This window comes from Coffea arabica, chromosome 4c (genome assembly GCF_036785885.1).
Source record: "Coffea arabica cultivar ET-39 chromosome 4c, Coffea Arabica ET-39 HiFi, whole genome shotgun sequence".
In the NCBI taxonomy this organism is placed as follows: domain Eukaryota; kingdom Viridiplantae; phylum Streptophyta; class Magnoliopsida; order Gentianales; family Rubiaceae; genus Coffea; species Coffea arabica.
In genome coordinates, this window is record NC_092316.1 from 14,110,930 (window position 1) to 14,129,547 (window position 18,618).

General features: G+C 34.9%; 1 protein-coding gene across 1 annotated transcript; it reads left to right on the forward strand.

The window, feature by feature from the left end:
- Positions 1 to 9,851: 9,851 nt before the first annotated feature.
- On the forward strand, positions 9,852 to 17,360 carry LOC113740264 (general transcription and DNA repair factor IIH subunit TFB4). The gene is made up of 11 exons (XM_027267826.2): positions 9,852 to 10,018; positions 10,106 to 10,200; positions 10,491 to 10,743; positions 11,729 to 11,775; positions 12,067 to 12,104; positions 12,180 to 12,225; positions 12,859 to 12,912; positions 13,011 to 13,079; positions 15,065 to 15,141; positions 16,022 to 16,117; positions 16,671 to 17,360. Exons 1-11 carry the CDS (start codon positions 9,985 to 9,987, stop codon positions 16,723 to 16,725), a joined length of 864 nt encoding a protein of 287 aa, XP_027123627.1. The 5' UTR covers positions 9,852 to 9,984; the 3' UTR covers positions 16,726 to 17,360.
- The last annotated feature ends 1,258 nt before the right edge of the window (positions 17,361 to 18,618 follow it).

Below are 18,618 nucleotides of genomic sequence, written 5' to 3' on the forward strand. Positions count from 1 at the left end.
ATTAACATCAGAAGTACCCGAAATACCCCTGTTTAAGTGTTCAATTAGAAGCTTGATCGAAATTACAAGGTGGCGCCGCTGCGGCGTTCCTCAATTGGAACCGATAAGTAAGTACATGGATTAAATTGGCCAAAAAAATTAAATAGGGATCAAATTGAGAGTATAAAAAAGTTTAGGGACTAAATTGGCCATTTTTCCAAAAGAAAAAGAAGAAATAGATGTTCTTGAAACATGCTTGAATATCGCAACGGATCCTCTGTACCACAACCCTGTCTCACACCCTATCCCACCCCTCCTAAACTTGTCAAGTGTCCTTTTATTAACCCAATCCTGAAACAATCCAATTCGAACCATGTTTATTTAATTAATCGATTAATCGGGTTGAAAAACCGAATCTCTATAACCAAAATCAATTAAAATAAAAAACCCAAAAAACAAAAATAGAGATTAAACAAGGCACAAAAAAAAACCCCACAAGGCCACGAAATCGGTTTCCCATCAGATTTCACTCCTCCTCAAAAGCTTCATCGCAACGCAGCAGGGCTGTCTGAGTTCATCATCTTCACCATTCAGCTTTGACGAAATATTCACGGATGAAGCTTCGAAGCTCTTCCCAAAGGTGAAAAACAACTTATTTCTTAAAAACCTTGGTGGGAAACCTTCGAAGCTCTTCGCAGGCCAATTTGATGTGATTTGCTAAGCTTAGGCACTTGATCTAGTTTTCAACTTCAAATTGGTCTGTTGATACACACCAATTGAATTAGTTTTGCTATATCCTCAATTGCAGGGAAGAAGTAAGAAATTGGTTATATTCTGTAACAGATAGGTGTCTCTGTTTTAGTGTTTTGGAACTTAGGTGTAGATGATTTTGGAAGGGTAACAAGTTTGCGTTTATCTTTTGCTGATTGAGGGAATTTTTCTTCTAATTTGTAGCTTCCACTCCGAATGTTTCATGCGTTAAATTGTCTGAAAATTCCGTATCACCTGGACGAAGCACACCACCTGTTCGATCAAATGCCTAAGAGGAAGATGAGTACAAAATTTATGGTGCACATTGCAATGTAATCTACATGAGTGACAAATTTTGTTAACAACTCTCCACATTCTCTATTCTGATTTTGTACTTTCCATGGAAGGTATTGATTGTGGTCTTATCAAAAAGAAAAATGCGTGGCTCAAAGTCCCAATGAATGAATATGCATAGAGCTGAATAATCCTTTTGCTATGCCTATTTATTCACAAAATATCTTATTTATCTCGTGCATATTTCTTTTCTTATGTTGCAGTTTGTAATTACAAAGGATCATGGATTTCATAACTGTTAACTCATTTAAGTCTGCAATGCATCTTGGTTATTCCAAATGGTTAAGCAGATTGTGTCTAGAATTGAGAATGAGGGAAGCGATTTGAGGTTTAAATTTGATCTTTTACTTGCGATTTAATTTATGGTGCATATTCCAAGAGATGCTTGAGAATCAGCTTTAGTGCTAAATTTCGTCACTCATGTAATTTGTGATGCATATTCCAAGCTGATCTAGTCAAATTAATCAGAGTAGACCTCAAACTTCAGGAAATCCTGCAACCTTACTGTTTGGCATGCTTGCATTTATGGCAATTTAATTTGACTGGATTACCTTGGAATGTGCGCATTAAATTGCATAAGGTTAAGCATATACTAGTCGCGTAGCAGTCAAATCAAAATAAATGAAAATAAATTAACTAGTTTCGTTGGATAAAACATATAACTCACTGAGGAGTTCGAACTTTTATTAAGTTTTTAACACTAAAGCTGGTTATTATCTTGGTGCTTATGCTTAATCTGTTAATTTGTGAAAATCCATTGTGTATTTACCAATTTGTTATCACTCTGAAGTATCTTGCATGGAATTTTTGCAACCCAATGAAAAGGTTTTTGTTTTACATACTGTTTTGCAACTTAACTGGCATCTTTCTGCTTATTGGCGCTACATTGTTAGAATTATTTAGTTTCATACACTTCAACATTCTGTTTCAAGCATATGATTAACCACTTGTCAGTATTCTTATGACTTGAAGTCTCACTACTCAATTAGCAAGCCTTTGTTCTGATGGAAGTTATGCAGCTCAATTGGCATATTACTTGTGCTCATGGCTGACATTCTTTTGATGTAATCCATCTTTACGGTTGGCAATGTTCTATAAATGTCTGATCATTTTTGTATGCTAGGAAAAGAAAAAGGAACTGGCGTTTTCTGCTCGCTTGCCTTACCAGTATTAGGTATTTTACATTAATCCGTTTCAGTGGTAAGAATTGTTTCTGAAGTCAAGAATATAGCGATTGTCTGTCACCTGAGCTAATGGGGCTGCAACTACTTGTGGGGTAATAACCTGATTAGACAGCTGACATTGCACAGAAATGGTAGAAGCTGTAGTAGAGTACTTGTAAAAGATAGAGGGCCTTGATGAAGACATACTGCTCAAAGTAGGTCAGATTTCAATATTGAAAGATGCCCTGGGCAAACCCTTTGACCTGCTGGCAAGCCCAGATTCGGAGCATAAATACTTGGTGAATTGAGGGATAAACGGTGAATTTGTCAAGATTGTTTAGAACTGTTCATATTTGTACAAATGTTTTTGTTGGTTGGTTTTTTTACTTCTTTGGTTATTACTTCTTGAAAATGATGTTAAGTACTGAAAGGTTTGCAATCAACCGTGCAGTTCATAACGTTATGGCAATTTTTTTATTCTAGTTCATTTTCTCTACGACTTTTAGCATTATTTGAATTTTGGCAGCATAATCATCAATTTCAATATGCTCAAACCTCAGAAAGAGGAAAACAAAAAATGGAATGATGTGTATAAAAATCTATGATCCCTCTTCTACAAGGGAACAGAAAGAAAAGAGTGGATAGATTCCGAGGTGTATAAATGTATAACTTCACACCATCCAAGTTTTTTGCACTGATCATTCATCTTTAGCAGCTTGATGATCACTATCATCATTATTTCCCAGTTCTTGTGCCTATAAAAAACAAATGCTAAGTTAGCAAATGTATTGAATTATAAGTGTAACTTATCAAACTAATATATATAAAATTAAGTAATTAATCAAGGTTTTTTCTTACTTGGACAAAACTCATTGACGCTGCTGGTGTGCTATTGAACTTGAAGACATCAAATCATAGCCTTGGGTAAAGTTAGGGTCCAACGACTGCCCAAAAAATAAGAAATAGAAGACCACCCTTCATTATAAAAATAGCTATAAACTTGTAAAAGTATAATACTAGAAAAAACTGCAATAAACTTATAAGTAAGCATACTATTTACTTACTTGCAATAATTGTGTCATGTTTGTGGGATTTCGCCTATTGTAGATGTCTTCTATTGAAATTCCAAATTCCTAATATAATTAAAAAGAGACGACCACAAATTAAAAATTTCATTGAAAAAACATGTCGTTAATGTACTTTAGTCATCTAAAGAATAAATTATTCAAATAAAATTTAAAATAAATTACATATGTACTATGCTATACAAGACAAAAATGACGAATAACTATACCTGCTGTGGCGGTAATTCTCGAGCAAAACCTTGAATTGTAGCAGAATCCATACTTGAATTAACAACATTATGTCCAAATTCCTACAATCATTTTTATCCAAATTATAAATAAGGATCCTAATACTATTTCTATACTCATCATTCATCATACAACCAAGGAACCCAAAAAAAAGTAATAGTCAAACAATCAAATAGCATTGTTCACATAAATTAAATAAATTGTCAAACCTGTAATCTTTTCGATGAAAACTTCTCCTTCACCTTGTACTTGCGTTTCTTAGTAGCCATTTCTAGTGCACTTCTTGGTCTCTTGCTCGACTTGTAGGTGACTTTTTCTTTCACTTTGCTCGACTTGTATACCCTATAAGTCTGTATACATATTTTTTTACTATTGATATCAAATTACCGAATACAAATACATAATTTATTACCCCCTTTGGTGAAAAGCAACATGGTAGGGAAAATTATGCACCTATTAAACCACAGAAAAGAATGACTCAGCAAATAGCACAGAGGAAAATATGTGAAAAATGAGTATGCATTCAAGCTATTCATACACAAGAGAAGAGGCCCAAAACTAATGCATCAAAGTATTCACAAAGAAATGGCACAATTTGCAAAGTCACCAGGAGAAATATCACATAGCCAACAGAATTTCACTAGAATAAAATAACCCATGCAAAAGTACTCGACCCATGAATGAAAAGTAGATATCCTCATAGGGAATGATCAAACAAAGAGCAGATAACTTACTGTATAAACACCCAAGCTAGAATATTAAAAAATAAATAATAAATAGAAAAAATGAAACCGTCTTTGAGTATAATGTGTAAACAAAGAAGAAGCCAAAAGTCTCACGAACAACCATAAGAAACAAGAAGTTCAGATTAGGTCCTGATGTCTAATGCTTGCTTGGAAGCAGAATATTCAACCAAAAAGTAAAGGACAAATTTACTTCATATGTTACACGGACAAATTTACTTCATTTGTATTAATCCTATGTTACACGGTCAAAGTAATTTTGATAGTGGTAATATCAGCTAAAAAAGGGAGCAAGTTCGTAACTAATACCATTTAGAACTCTGAGGTCTAGGTAGTCAATATCAAACCCAACGTGTTGCTTTTCCCTACCATGTTGCTTTTCATACCACTTTGGTGATTCTATATTTAATATTCTTCTTATTAACCAAACTCTTCATTGTTTTTGTAATAGTTAAAAGCCTGGATAGATATTTTCTCCTTTCAAAGACGCATCAACAGGTACAATACAAACACAAAAAGCACAAAAATTTGTGAACAAAATCATCTTAAGCAAATAGATCTTCAATCAACAGAGACCCAAAAAAATAAATCCTGAAACTTAACGAAAATCATCAATTAGTAAGTATTTGAAGGAACCCAGCAATCCCTTTGCATAAATTCTTTAAGTTCAGAGGCTTCAGGTTGACTTCAGAGGCTTGTGCTGATGTTTACATGAATAACGCAATTCGTTGCATATGAAGAGTACTTATTTGAAGGAAAATTCAGGGCTGTACCTTGCTCCGTTGAAGACTAGCACGAAAGTGTTAATCTCTGGAGGGCTGCGTTGCGATGAAGCTTTTGAGGAGGAGTGAAATCTGATGGGAAACCGATTTCGTGGCCTTGTGGGGTTTTTTTTTGTGCCTTGTTTAATCTCTATTTTTGTTTTTTGGGTTTTTTATTTTAATTGATTTTGGTTATAGAGATTCGGTTTTTCAACCCGATTAATCGATTAATTAAATAAACATGGTTCGAATTGGGTTGTTTCAGGATTGGGTTAATAAAAGGACACTTGGCAAGTTTAGGAGGGGTGGGATAGGGTGTGAGACAGGATTGTGGTACAGAGGATCCGTTGCGGATTTCTACGTTCTTGAAATTTTTTTCTCGTTTTCTTGGTCTAATTTTTCACTAGGGAGGCTTTGACTCCAATTTTAAGTAAAACGAAGATTCTCAATGTGTACAATTTTCATTATCAAGATTAAAATATGCAAATTTCCCTTATTTCTCATGTCTTTTTTTTCCTGTCAATTGGCAATTTCATTACCTGAAAATCTTACCCTTCATATTGAATAATTAAAGCCCATTAGTTGGTAAACATGTTCAACAAATTAAAGGTCGACAAAAGTCAGGTATGACTGAAACAATTATGTATTCTTTGTTTGGACCCTGGTTTTCCTTAGAAAAATTTTATATTTTATGTGAATATATTTTTCAACCAGCTTTTTAGTTTTACTTCATATATATCAAATCGTTACAATATTTTTTTTTTTTTACAAAAATTTTTAAAAGTAGCAATCCAAATGAGAGCATTTAATATTCAAATATTTTCAAGCTGTATGTAGTTAAAAATTGAATTGACTCAATAAAAAAGTGCTCTAATTCATCAAGTAATTCAAGTCGGCTACCAATCACGAAGTTTCCACTGATTTTTCATGCATGTGGGTCGATATGGGCACGCTAACTTTTTCATTTTCAATGTGGAATTTTCCACATCAACGTATACAGTTAGTACTTCTGAAATTCCGCATCTAAACATATGGAATAATATATAAATAAATAAACAAGTAATAGTCACGTGGAAACAAGTTGGCTACATGGAATCACATTGACGCAGAGGCTAATGATTTCGGATATTTTAATAGTTTCAGAACTTTAGTACATTCAATGTCAATCAACAATTTAATTCGATTTTCGTTTTCTTATTTCTCAAAAAAGGTTTTAAGCCTTTATAAAAAAAAATGAATAATAGATGATTTGAGAGTCGAATTAAGAACCTTAAAGTTACTTAACTAATTTTCTTCCTAGCAAAGCAGAGTTTTGGAGATAATGTACTATGTTAACTTGTAATTATTTTTTTTTTATTTTGAAGATTATAAACATGTAGAACTTCACCACACCATGCAAGTGGCATTAGTCTTATTTATGCATTGCTACAACATGCAGCATTATTGGACTCTTCAAGTTTTGCAGCTTCCTTATTCTGTTCCAAATTGATAGTCGCTTTTGGAGAATGCAACTTGTGTAGAGTTGAACTTAGCAATTTTCTTACATTTCTTCCCTCAAAAAATTGGGAATCTGAAATACTTTTCAGTTAAAAGTCCCAATGAATTTGAGTTTTTTATAATGACAAAATTTTTGAATATCTTGACAAAGCAAATATGACACTATGAATGGGAGGAATGGATTATTTTAATAACCGCGAGCTGAGTACTATGTTTTACAAATGCTATTTTTGCCTAGGAAAATATAAAAGTAATGATCTGAGTTGTTTGTTTAGCGCTCAAGCATTGAGCAATTATCATGATGTAGAGTGGGTTAACTCCAGTCTATTGTGCTAAATGCACAGTGTAAAGCATCGAGCAAGTGCTCACCTGTATACACTTTTGTTCCCATTAATACAATCCTATTGTTTCGACAAAAAAAAAAAAAAAAGAAGAGAATTTCATCATGAATGAAGGAAGGAATTTAGAGTATGTAAAGTGGATATATTCTCACATGTACACCTAAGTTGATTATTATAGAAGTAAGCAGCAATCAGCTAATGATGATGCATGGATATAGAATGTTGTTAAAGAATTAATACCTGTCTATAAATGAATAATAACATGATATAATCGATTAAAATTAAGGTAAATCTAACATCATATATGCAGTTTGGAACCGTTGTTTTCTCCTTCCTGTTTGCTCAACCTCTTGCATCAATTATAATGCAAAATCCTTGCCCTTTGTCATATTTGACATTTTCTTCTGAGGGTTCATAGTTGACATTAATCCATTGAAATTTTACATTATGCTCCGACACATGTGGCAATATGCCAATGTCTTGGATCACTAACATCAAATAAACTGCTAAACTATATGCTTGGAAGATTTGTCTCTGAACTAATTAATGAGTAGGAGGGGGGATGCTGGAGTGAGGACCTGATTAAGAAGGTTTTCCTGATTATGAAGTGGATACAATTTGTTCAATACCATTATGTGATTCATGGCCTGATGATCAGATAGTATGGATGGCACCACGCCAATGATGGACAGTTCTCAGTTAAGTCGGCATATCGGATGATCATTGACCTTTTAAAACACTGGAGTGGAAAGATTGAATCGGCGCCGGCCAGCACTTGGAAGCATAGTTCGAAGACTCGGCCGAGTCGTCTCCGTCTAGGCCTAGTCCGAGACGAGACCGCGACGAAACGTTTCCGAGATACGTGACTCGTCGAGACGTCACCGTGAAGAGTTAAAAACGACCGAGTCATACCGAGTCATTTCAAGTCATCCTGAGTCAATTTGAATTTTTATTATTTTTACTAATTTTTTAATTATTTTTATTTATCATATTTTTTTATAATTTTTAGAATATTAAATATTTCAAAAATTTACGTCTCGCCGAGACCGCGACCGATATGCCGAGACCGATGTGGAACGGTCCAGGCCGCGACCGCAACCGCGACCGTGACTCTGAACCATGCTTGGAAGAGATGAAATTCTGGAAAGGAGCGTGGAAATTAGAGGTGCCCCCAAAGGTAAAATGTTTTGTGTGGAGATTATGCTGGAATGCTTTACCAACAGGAACAAATCTGAAGATCAAGAGTTGCGGGTGTTAATTCTTCATATCCTTTGGTGTGGGGAATGCAGATGAAGATGACAGGCATGTCTTTTCTGATTGTAGATTTTCTGTTACAGTGTCGAAACGGGCGGCTTTAAGTACTGGTATGGTAGAGATATTGGAATCAATGCATCCAACGGAAAGAGAATTTATTGCAATATTGTTATGGAGGATATGTTATTTTGATTGGTGAAAATAAAAAGCCTACAGAAATAAATAATATAGGTTTTCAATTTCTATGAATAAATCTACTTTTTCTTCCATTTTTGTTTAACACAAAGAACATTAACCAGAAAAGTAAAGGGTAAAATTATGAAGTCAATCTTATCATAAATGCTAGTTGGATGAAAAGCAATGCTAAGAGAGGTCCATGTTATTTTGAAATCAAGAGGATATGTCTCTAACTTATAAAACCTAGAGGAGAAGTCATTGTAATTTACCCAATATATTTTCAAGTGTGCTTTGTGAGTTCATTTATGTGTTAGAGGAAGAGCGATGGCCACTATTAATGGTGCCATCTCCAAAATAGATGAAGAGTAGAAGCAACCAGTAGGGCTTCAACGCTGACGCTGGAAGGAGAAAAGAAAAATATAAAATTTGATTTTAACCTCAAATTTTTTAAGTTTTTCTAAAACTTTGGGAGAACCAAATCTGCGACCCCCTTCCCTCCCTCTCTCCCTCTCTTTGGTCACAATCAGATCTGGTCCCCCTTCTTCTTCCTCCCCCTCTCTAGTTTGCGGTACAACCAGATCAGTGTGAACCATAGAGGGGGAGGGAGAGGAGGGGGGTTGCGAGGAGAAGGAAGAAAGACGAAGGAGGGGAGAAGAGAAAGAGAAAGAGATGAGAAAGAAGAGAGCTGAGAGAGGGGGAGAGAGAGGGAGGGCAAAGGGAGGGGCAGTAGTGGAGGTGGAGGAGGAGAGGGGCAATGGTGGGTGGTGGTGTCTGGTGGTGGTGGGTGATGGATGGAGCAAGATAGAGGTGGTAGATTTATTTTATTTATTTTAGTTATTTTAAAGATTTGTATGGTCTAAGCAATTTTTATAATATTTTTCGGAGTGTGGTACTTTAATATTGTATTTAAAAAACTTGTTCTTGATAAAATCTTAAATCCATACAAATTGATTTTAGCACTAACCTTTTTAAATTTTTTTAAGTTTTCCTAAACTAATTTTGGTAATTGTGAAAAGTGCAGCTAACAAGAAAAGCTTTTTTTTCATCTCTATTTACGATTGCAATTGTACCTTTTTTCTATAATCTTTTTTAAAACATCCCTTAATAACAATTTTAATATATCCTTTTATTCTTCCAATTAACTTCACTATGATATATTCACATTTCAAAAAGTGCAATGAAAAAATAATTTTAAAAAAATTGTGATAAACAACGAATAAGAATTGAAATTTATGTTAAGGTAATGTCAACTGTAATTTAAAAAAAAATAAGTAACCAAGTCAAATGACCATTTTTGCCTATTGCTATCCGCCTAAATCACTTAACTTTGTTCCTCTTTTTTTTTTTCCTTTTAGTAATTACAATAAAACACTGCCTAATTTCCTCTTTTACGAATTAATAAAGATTTAATGCCCCAATCCTAAATTTCACCTCTTATTCCTCCCTTCTCCCAAATTTTCCCTATTAATTTTTCTTTTTTCCAAAAATTAACAAAATGGCAATTCAAAATGTATATAAAGTAACCAAACAGGGAGAACCAGACCCAAGAACAGAACCTGCAGGCCAAATCAACAAAATTTGGGCCTGTACACTCGTCACTCTACTCCGCCGCTTCCCGCCAGGGCTACCACCTCCTGCCGGAGCATCCTCCCATGTCTCCTCCGGTCCCTTCCAAAATCTTAACAGGTTTGAACATTTTTCTTCATTTGTTCTTCCAATTAATAACAATTCCACCATAAATCGAACGGTAAAAAAAATTTCAATTTTTAACAGATGACGTCAGCCTTCTGATGGTTCTGATCGACACTAATCCTCACTTCTGGAGCTCCATCAAACCCCATTTCTCCTTCTCCAAGTTCCTCTCCCACGTAATGCCCCTTTTTGATATAATTATATGCCATTTTTCCTTCTGTTTTGGGGGGAAATTAGTAAGTTTTGGCATTCTTGAACTCTATACTACTGCTTTAATTATATCCCATTAATTTTTTTAATTTAATTTGTAGTTGGGTTCTTTTTTTCATATTTTATTTATGTTTTGGGGGGAAAAAGTGATGGGTTTTGGCGTTCTTGAATTCAATAACACTGCTTTAATTATATCCCAGTATTTTTTTTTGAATTTAAGTATTAATGGTCTTTTTTATTTGGGGAATTATGGTAGGTATTGGCATTCTTGAATTCAATTCTACTGCTGAACCAGTTGAATCAGGTGGTAGTGCTTGCTACCGGAATCAATTCTTGTGGTTATGTTTTTGACTCGTCGTCTGGCTCAGTAAGCCAGAGGGCTGAGAGCTTGTTGCCCAAGTTGGAGGAGTTTGCGGAGAATGATGAGTCATTGAGTGAGAGGGACGATGACTCGGGAAATGGGGTTGGATCCTCACTTCTTTCCGGTTCTCTTTCCATGGCTCTCTGCTGTATCCTTTGTCAACTTTTCAATGAGCCAGTCAATATACTCGTTGTTTGTGTGATTTTGGATGTTTATTGTTAAGGGCACTCATAGATTACATTGGGTATATATGTTCTCTACAATGAGTAGTTGATTGTCGTACATGAATTAGTACATTTTCACCATTCATGCTTTTCATAATGATAAGATGAAGTTGTATTCTCTTTGTTAATATACTCTTTTTTGCACGTGCCTTTTATGATAATTTCCCCTAATTCACTTAAATTTTGGAAAAATTAATCAAAAGTGCTGGCTAGGATGGTTAATTCATAAAGAATGTGTAATTTTGATCTATGTATCATAATGGGGTGTTATAACGACCCTTTTTCCCACAAAATATATGCTTCTGTGTTTACATTTAGCCTAGCATTTTGTATATGAATCAATACATTTTCTTGAAAAATATTTTAAAATTACAGTCTTTTTGTCTGTTACTATTCTATTTTGCCCTTATATCTTATTTTCCCTTAACATTTTTTCATAGATTTTACTAGGATAGATTGTAATGAACGCCCTGGTTTAAGATTAGTTTGTTATCGGCTAGATGTAAAAATCTTCTGAATTGATGTGTGTTTTTGTCTGTGTTTCTGCGCTTCTGCATGTGGATGTGTCTATTGATGCAGTAGACCTACTAATCTTTTCTTTTTTTTGTATTTTCTGAAGGAGGTCAGTGGGTGTCTCTGTGTGTTTGTGAAGGGTTGGCTGTTGGATTGTAATTTATTATCTCCTTATGTCCAGTTGTAGAGGGTTGTATGGAGAAATTTAATTTGTATGAGTTTTTTGTGCATATACCCGTGTGTGTGCTTGTAATGAACATGTAGAAATGTATTTGACATGTAGGTGCGTGTGCATGAGTGCTTACATGTGCACTTCGTTTACCCTATAATCACTTGCAAATTGTTGCATTTTGATTTTATGGAAGTATTGTTGGATATGACCAAATAAATGGGCAGATATACAGAGGGTATTTCGGTCAGGACCTCTTCATCCACAGCCACGGGTGAGTGCTCATTTTGTGATTATCCTATATCAAAATGTCAAAAGTTTTGATTGATGCAGATAATTATTTAGAAAGTAGAATTAACCAGTTAACAAGGCCTTGTCATTTAAATATTTTCCATGCAGTTCATTGTTTTTGTTGGTTTAATAATTTCATTACTTTTAGCAACTGAATTACGTGATCTCTTCCTATGTTTCCATTTTTAATTTATTCATTTCTTACCATGTGATGCTGATTGCCCCTTGTTTGCATATATGTATGTACTAACAAACTGCTGCCAAATGATGGCAGATATTATGCTTGCATGGATCTCCTGATGGACCTGGACAGTAAGTACTTTTAAGATATTTGGGAGCATCTATGATATCTTCTTCATTGGCTTTTACACACTTTCACTTGTGCAGATACGTTGCTATCATGAATTCCATTTTTTCTGCTCAACGTTCAATGGTATGTGGTCTATTTTATGAATTTTTTAGTTTTAGGATCATTATATTTCTCAAATTAACATCTGTGCTCTTTCTGAGATGATTTATGTTGGTAATGACCTCCCTATTTTAATCAAATGGACTTCCAGGCATTCATGTTTTTTCTTCTCTTGTTTGCATTAGCTGCATAGAATTTGTCTCAGTAGTTTTCTTCTCTCATTCCATCTCTTATTGAACCTTATGTTGGTCCTTTCTAGGACAAGCCAGACCACATACTAAGGCTCTCAGTATTCCTGTACTTAAATTGGGTGACTGCTTGTATTTGGGTGGTAATCTTGGTGATCATGGTGTCCTAGATACCATTTATCACACCATGAAAGAAAAGGTTTTTTTTTTTTTAAAAAAAAGAATCGATTTCATAGCATTGGTGTTTGATGCGAGCACCTTTTTGTTTTCTTTTTCAGCTCTGTTGCTAAAGCATTAGGTTCTTTTCAGTTCTTATGTGGAGATCAGAAATTAACACATGCATTTCAGATTGGCTTTGTTCACAATAAATATGCTTATTTTGTAACTCATTTAAAAGTTACAGTTTTTCATTGTGATGCTAATCAATTTGAGGTGTCTTGACATGTCAATATTATGCTTTCTTCCACAGGTACCGATTGATTCATGTGTTATAGGAATCCAGCATTCTGCTTTTCTTCAGCAGGTTGTGACTTGCTGTTACATTTTTTCCATTATTCAACAAGATGAATGTGAGATGCTTGATTCTTTTTAGTGATCTATTCTGGTGATAATTTAGGACAGGCTTCTTATATAACTGGAGGTGTATATCTAAAGCCACAGCAGTTGGATGGACTTTTCCAGTATCTGGCGGTAGGTCTTATTCTTCATCAGACGCTAAACAAAGAAGCCTTTTTATTACTAGTGTGACGTGTGACTCACTGAGACTTTGCCAATGGTTGTTGGTCTAAGACATTAACTCGTTTATGGTTTTGATATCATTGGGATCAGTTAGTGCAACATAGTATGGTAATTATATCATCCCCTTCAATGCGAATGGTTCCTTTATCAAATGCCTTTTTTCTTTTGTGGTGTCAGCTGAAAATTGACCTATTTATTCTCTTGCAAGAATAATTTAACTTTAGTGGTTTGTTTTCAAGTGTTTGTATTACTAGGCAAGGAAAGAATTATTCTTCCTAGTTATTGTGGATGAGTCACTATTTAGTTATCTTTAAAACAATAAAACAGCTTGAAGTGAGGGTAACACTTACTTATAGCAAGTATAGTGGAATACTGGGTTTTACAGCAGAATTCATTGAGTCACTTAAGCTTGTACTTTCTAGATAACATTTTTGGGGACAAGTTTAATTGATTTTTCATTCTCTTGTGGTGCACATGCTACTTAAATTTTGACCTTTAGTTGACCTGTTGAGAAATATTGTGTAGTTATTCTGCATCTTTAACTAAATACATTTTTCTTTCATCTAAAATTTTGAGCATGGTTCTCCATTTCCTATGTCAGCCTCATTCCACAACTGGTCATTTCACATTTCTTGTTTTTTATCAAAGTCCTGGAGTCACATTTGTTAGGCAGTTAGACTGTTAAGCTATGGAATGCAATGCCATCTAATAGTTAGCCATGATATACACTAATATAGAAGAAGAGGAGCGCATTGGGGATAGAGCTACTTGAGTTGAATATGGATTTTATAACTTTGTAGGATGCCAAATCTTGCACAGAGATTCTTCTCCTTGGTGTAGTGCTTAGTGAACCCTTGGGTGTGGACACAGGCTTCCCTTGTCTCTTTTCTGATTCCTCATTTTGTTTTGAGCAAGTTTTGAATTTAACATTTGGCTTTACATTGTAATCAAAACCACCTCATGTATAAACTAAGAAAGCACAAGCATCTTGTTGCTTTTAACTTTTGAAGTGGATATTTCTTCAGTAAGGTGTGTTAGCACTTATACTCAGGAACAAAGTGTGAAGAAAGCATGTTTTCCTAGTCTTATAGGAGTCTTTGCTCTTTTTTTATTCTTTAACCATTGGCTACTGTTATGTGGGGCCTTTGATTGTGGTGGATGAATGATAAAATTAACCAAACATCATGGAAATATTATATTGCAATAGAGCTCTATGGTTTCCTTTCCAAGTTTCAAGTATCAAGTCCCCATTCTTCCATCTCATTCTCTTTATGGTGGCAAGTCACAATTGGAGCATGTTTGTTTGTAATTCTTCACTTTTCTATATCCCTTCCCAGCCCATGTGGCCCTACTGCATGCATCGTGGCGTTTAATGTCTTTTCTTGTTTCCCTTTTGCATTTCCTATCTTCTACTACCCCAAGCCAGTCAGTGGTCCTACAAATCTCTACCTCATTTTCTTTCCCTACCTTTCCACTCTGTTCCCATCCTGCTGCATTAGATGAAGACAAGGAGTTTGTTCCCTGGTTAACTTGTTACTCTTATTATTTTAACATCTGTGGAATATTCTCTTCCACTTTGAGTCCATATAGAGATGTTTAACTCTCATTCACATGAGTGTGTCCCAGTTCAAGTCTAAAACTTTTATTTTCCTTACCATATTTATTGTAGCAGACTTCCAATGGTTCTGCTTAATGAAGGCAACTTAAGCTTTTGCACATGCTAGATGAATTTAGTGTTATAATTGTTTAGTTTGCTCGGATCAATCAACTTACTTCATGGAGCTTTTCATTTGACTTGTCTTTTATGATTCAGTATTTTTTGTTTTAAATTGCATACAGCATTTTTTTTTTTTACATATAGTTTGGCTTCTGATTCCTTTGGATTTCTTATTAAAGCTTTTAGTTGCTAATCGGGACTATTTTGTAAAAATATGCAGACAGTGTTTGCTACCGATTTACATTCTCGGAACTTTTTGCGACTGCCAAAGCCTGTTGGTGTGGATTTTCGTGCTTCGTAAGTAACTTAGAAGTTTGATCCCCCTATTTTGTTTCTCCATAACGATGAAACATTGATTGGTCGTTATTTTAAGATACCAGTTGGAGAGTTTTTCATTGTAGCACTTTATATGCTTTTAGATGTAGAAGCCTGCTGGGAATCACATGCTTATATTAATTTTTCAAATTTTCATGCATCGTAATACTATTCCAGAAACAAACAATATTTTTGTGTTTGCACATGAATAATTTTGCATAATGCAGTGAATGAGCAGTTTTTGTCAGCAGTAATTTGTGGATCCCATATAGGATCTTCCCTCAGTTGGCTATAAATGCTTGAAGTTAACTGTTCTTTCTGGTAGCTTGGTCCAAAAAACATTCGCAGATTCTCTGTTGGAATCTGCACATATAGAATCTTTACTACCCTTCATGGTTTTGGTCTCAAGGAAAAGTTGCTTGTGTCACTTTGACATTTTTGGGTAAATTGTATTTCCTTTCCTTTTCCCCAGTACAAAGTAAAGTTTTTGTTGTCAGATACGCACAAATGAGAATTGTCTTTCAAGAAAAAGGAATGAACTAATAAGCAATTGCTTTCGAGATGATTTCCCCATCTTGCATTGACATACTATTGGAAATACTAGAAGCTAAATTCTGACATATATCCAAATTTTATACACTTGGGATCATAATGATTTTGGAAGAAACTTTCATTCAGTGTCATCCTTGCAAGTTTGTTGGTTACATTGTGCAGTCAATGTTTTTTTACCGAAACTTTAGTTTATATATATGACGTCAAAACTATACGTTGGTGCAGTCAATGTGCACCCACAGTTTGTACTGGCTTACTGTTGCCTGCTGTGCCTAATGCATCTTGTTAACCTGATCAATGAAACTTGCAGGTGCTTCTGCCACAAAAATACGATTGACATGGGTTTTATATGCTCTGTTTGTTTATCGATATTCTGTAAGCATCAAAAGAAATGTTCAACCTGCGGGTGAGTTCCACTTGCTGTTATATGTCTGATTCAAACTCGTCTAATAGTGAATTCTGTTTCCATTTATATGTCCTGTGCTTGCTTAAGTATGATTGAGGATGAACTGTTATCTTGTCATAGTTTCTTCCAAAAAGAAATAAAATAAATGAAATGCTGATGTGCTTGAGCCACTTACAAATCAAGCTGGTTAGATCAATAAGCAAGAGAACAAGGGTTTTTTCCTCAGTTGGGGCCTGGGAAGGAAGGTGAGTTGGGGAAGATGGTACAGTGGTGTAGGAAACTAGAAATGCCTGACATTTATAGTCAAAATAGCTACTTGCCTATCTATTATTTGTGATCCTTCTCTTATCCCTGCATTTTGTGTATCTTTCCCCTTGGCCATTTGATGATTATGCTATCAATAGCAACGCATGTTATAGTTACAAGTAAATTGCATTTGTTCAAGCTGCTTTACATTTGCTCTATCTGGATGATTTGTTACAGTATCACCATAAATTTAGACTGATAGGAAAGTTCTTCTACTGGATGATATGATGCTCCCAAATGTCTGTAGGTCGACTTTTGGTCAGGCGAAAACACTTGATCCCTCAGCATCACAGCAAAGGTAGTAGATTCCAGGAGATACTCAAATCTGAACATATTCCAGCTTTGCGTTTGGTTTCCTCGTCATGCTGTATCCATGAAGTCACGCAACACTCAAGAGCTTTTGATGTTGCAGCCTGAAGTAAATGACATTGGCATCGACATCAAACTCAGATTATGCACTGGAAGCTATCTTAGTAATCCATGGTTGAAAGTTGGGAAGGACGATCAGCATCCATTTTGCATATTTATGCTGAAGCATTGCTGAACCAAAATGCGATGCAGTTGCTCTCAATATGTGGTTATTTATATGATTGAATTGTCGACTAACACAGACTGCTGGACAAGGGTTGGGGTGTAAAGGTTCTCGGAATTTCGGTTCTTGAGCAGGACTTTTGATTTGCACTTTCATTTCATGTGTTTTCCTGACTTTGAATGTTTTTCAAACAAGATCCATGGAAAGTATCATACTCTCCAGTGTGGGATTGTAGCATCATTATCTGAACTTCTGTAAATATGCAAGTCTAGTTAGCTTTTCATTCTGTTCCTCATTGTCCCTCTCCTATTTCTGGCTGTCAAGGTAGGGGCACAAGCTACAATGAACTGTTAGCCTAACCATATTCAGAGTGTTTGTCTAATTGGTGTCCCTTGGACACTCTTACTCGGGGCCTTGAGCGTTAATTTTTTTCGAAAGAGTTGTGTCGAGAGTTCAACCAAAGTTAAAGGGTAGAAAAATTGTGAGCTTTTACATTCAGATGATCGATTGTGTGTATTATTAACCTGAGCTGATGAGGTAAAATTACTCTTGGTTTTTTGCAATAAATGCATTTTTCCCTTGGAACACTAGCAAAAATTCCTCATCAACCATAAATTGCAACAGAAAATTGCAAGGAATAAATAATGCTCCATTATTGTCCTTGTCAACTTTCCAACATATCGGCCAAAGTAAGCTTTAATTATCTCTTTGCTTACCAAAGAAAAGTTCTGCTCTTGCTCAGAAGATAAACATAGCTGGGAATACTTGTTGCTCCAGCAAATTAACTCTTTGGGTTCAAAAGTGGGAGAAAATTACAAGATGGTGGCTATTATATACCTTGGTATTTCATTTAACTGACATTCTAGTAAATCTTAGACCACTATACTTCAGTCTTTTGTTTAATTGTTAATTGTCTTTGAATCAATTTGATACTACATCTTGAAGAAAGATTTTCCACTAATTCTTTTGTACTCATCAAATCTCAACATAATTTTTGGTGGTCAAATTGATACGTTTACTAGCTGTATAATGGAGTTTAGAATTGGCGGATTTTAAAGGCCAAGAAAAGACTAAAAATTACTATTAAAATTTTCACGTTTAACCATTTACTTGAAATTTTTATAAAAACCAAAATTTAATTTTTTTATTTGTGTGAGGAAAATCATTTTTCATTATTCCTTGTCCTTTTCTTTCCTAAAATATGGATTTCAATTTATTTCAAATTCATGTGTCAAGCTCTCCTGTGATTCCTCCAAATTCCTCCTAGAAGGCGGTGGATCTATTTGTGTTTGTACCTCTATGTACTACAATTTCTACAATATTTACGACCAAAACTTTGTCTGTTACAAATTCCTCCATTGTGTAGATATTGATTGCTGACCTCTCTATTGAAGCTCACTAACCAGGCTGATTACGCCAAATGGTTGATGAGACATTGATTTAACGGTTAAGGTTGAGAAACCAAGAATTAGCGGTTCTGAATTCAAATTTTCACGTCTTCTCTCCTCTTCTTAAATTTTACCTTTCCTCTACTATAAAAAATTTAAAAAAAAAAGAAGCTGAATACAGAGCGAAACGAACAAAAATTAAATGCAAAGGCTGTTTGACCAATCAGAAAAGCTGTGTGTGCCACCCTGACCTTGAATCAAGGGCTTAAAATTAG

Excerpts from the sequence above, each read along its gene's own strand:
- LOC113740264 (XM_027267826.2), top strand. The coding sequence starts at position 9,985 with ATGTCTCCTCCGGTCCCTTCCAAAATCTTAACAG. Across the intron at positions 10,201-10,490 it reads TCTCCAAGTTCCTCTCCCAC|GTATTGGCATTCTTGAATTC; the intron begins GTAATGCCCCTT and ends GAATTATGGTAG. Across the intron at positions 13,080-15,064 it reads GACTTTTCCAGTATCTGGCG|ACAGTGTTTGCTACCGATTT; the intron begins GTAGGTCTTATT and ends AAAAATATGCAG.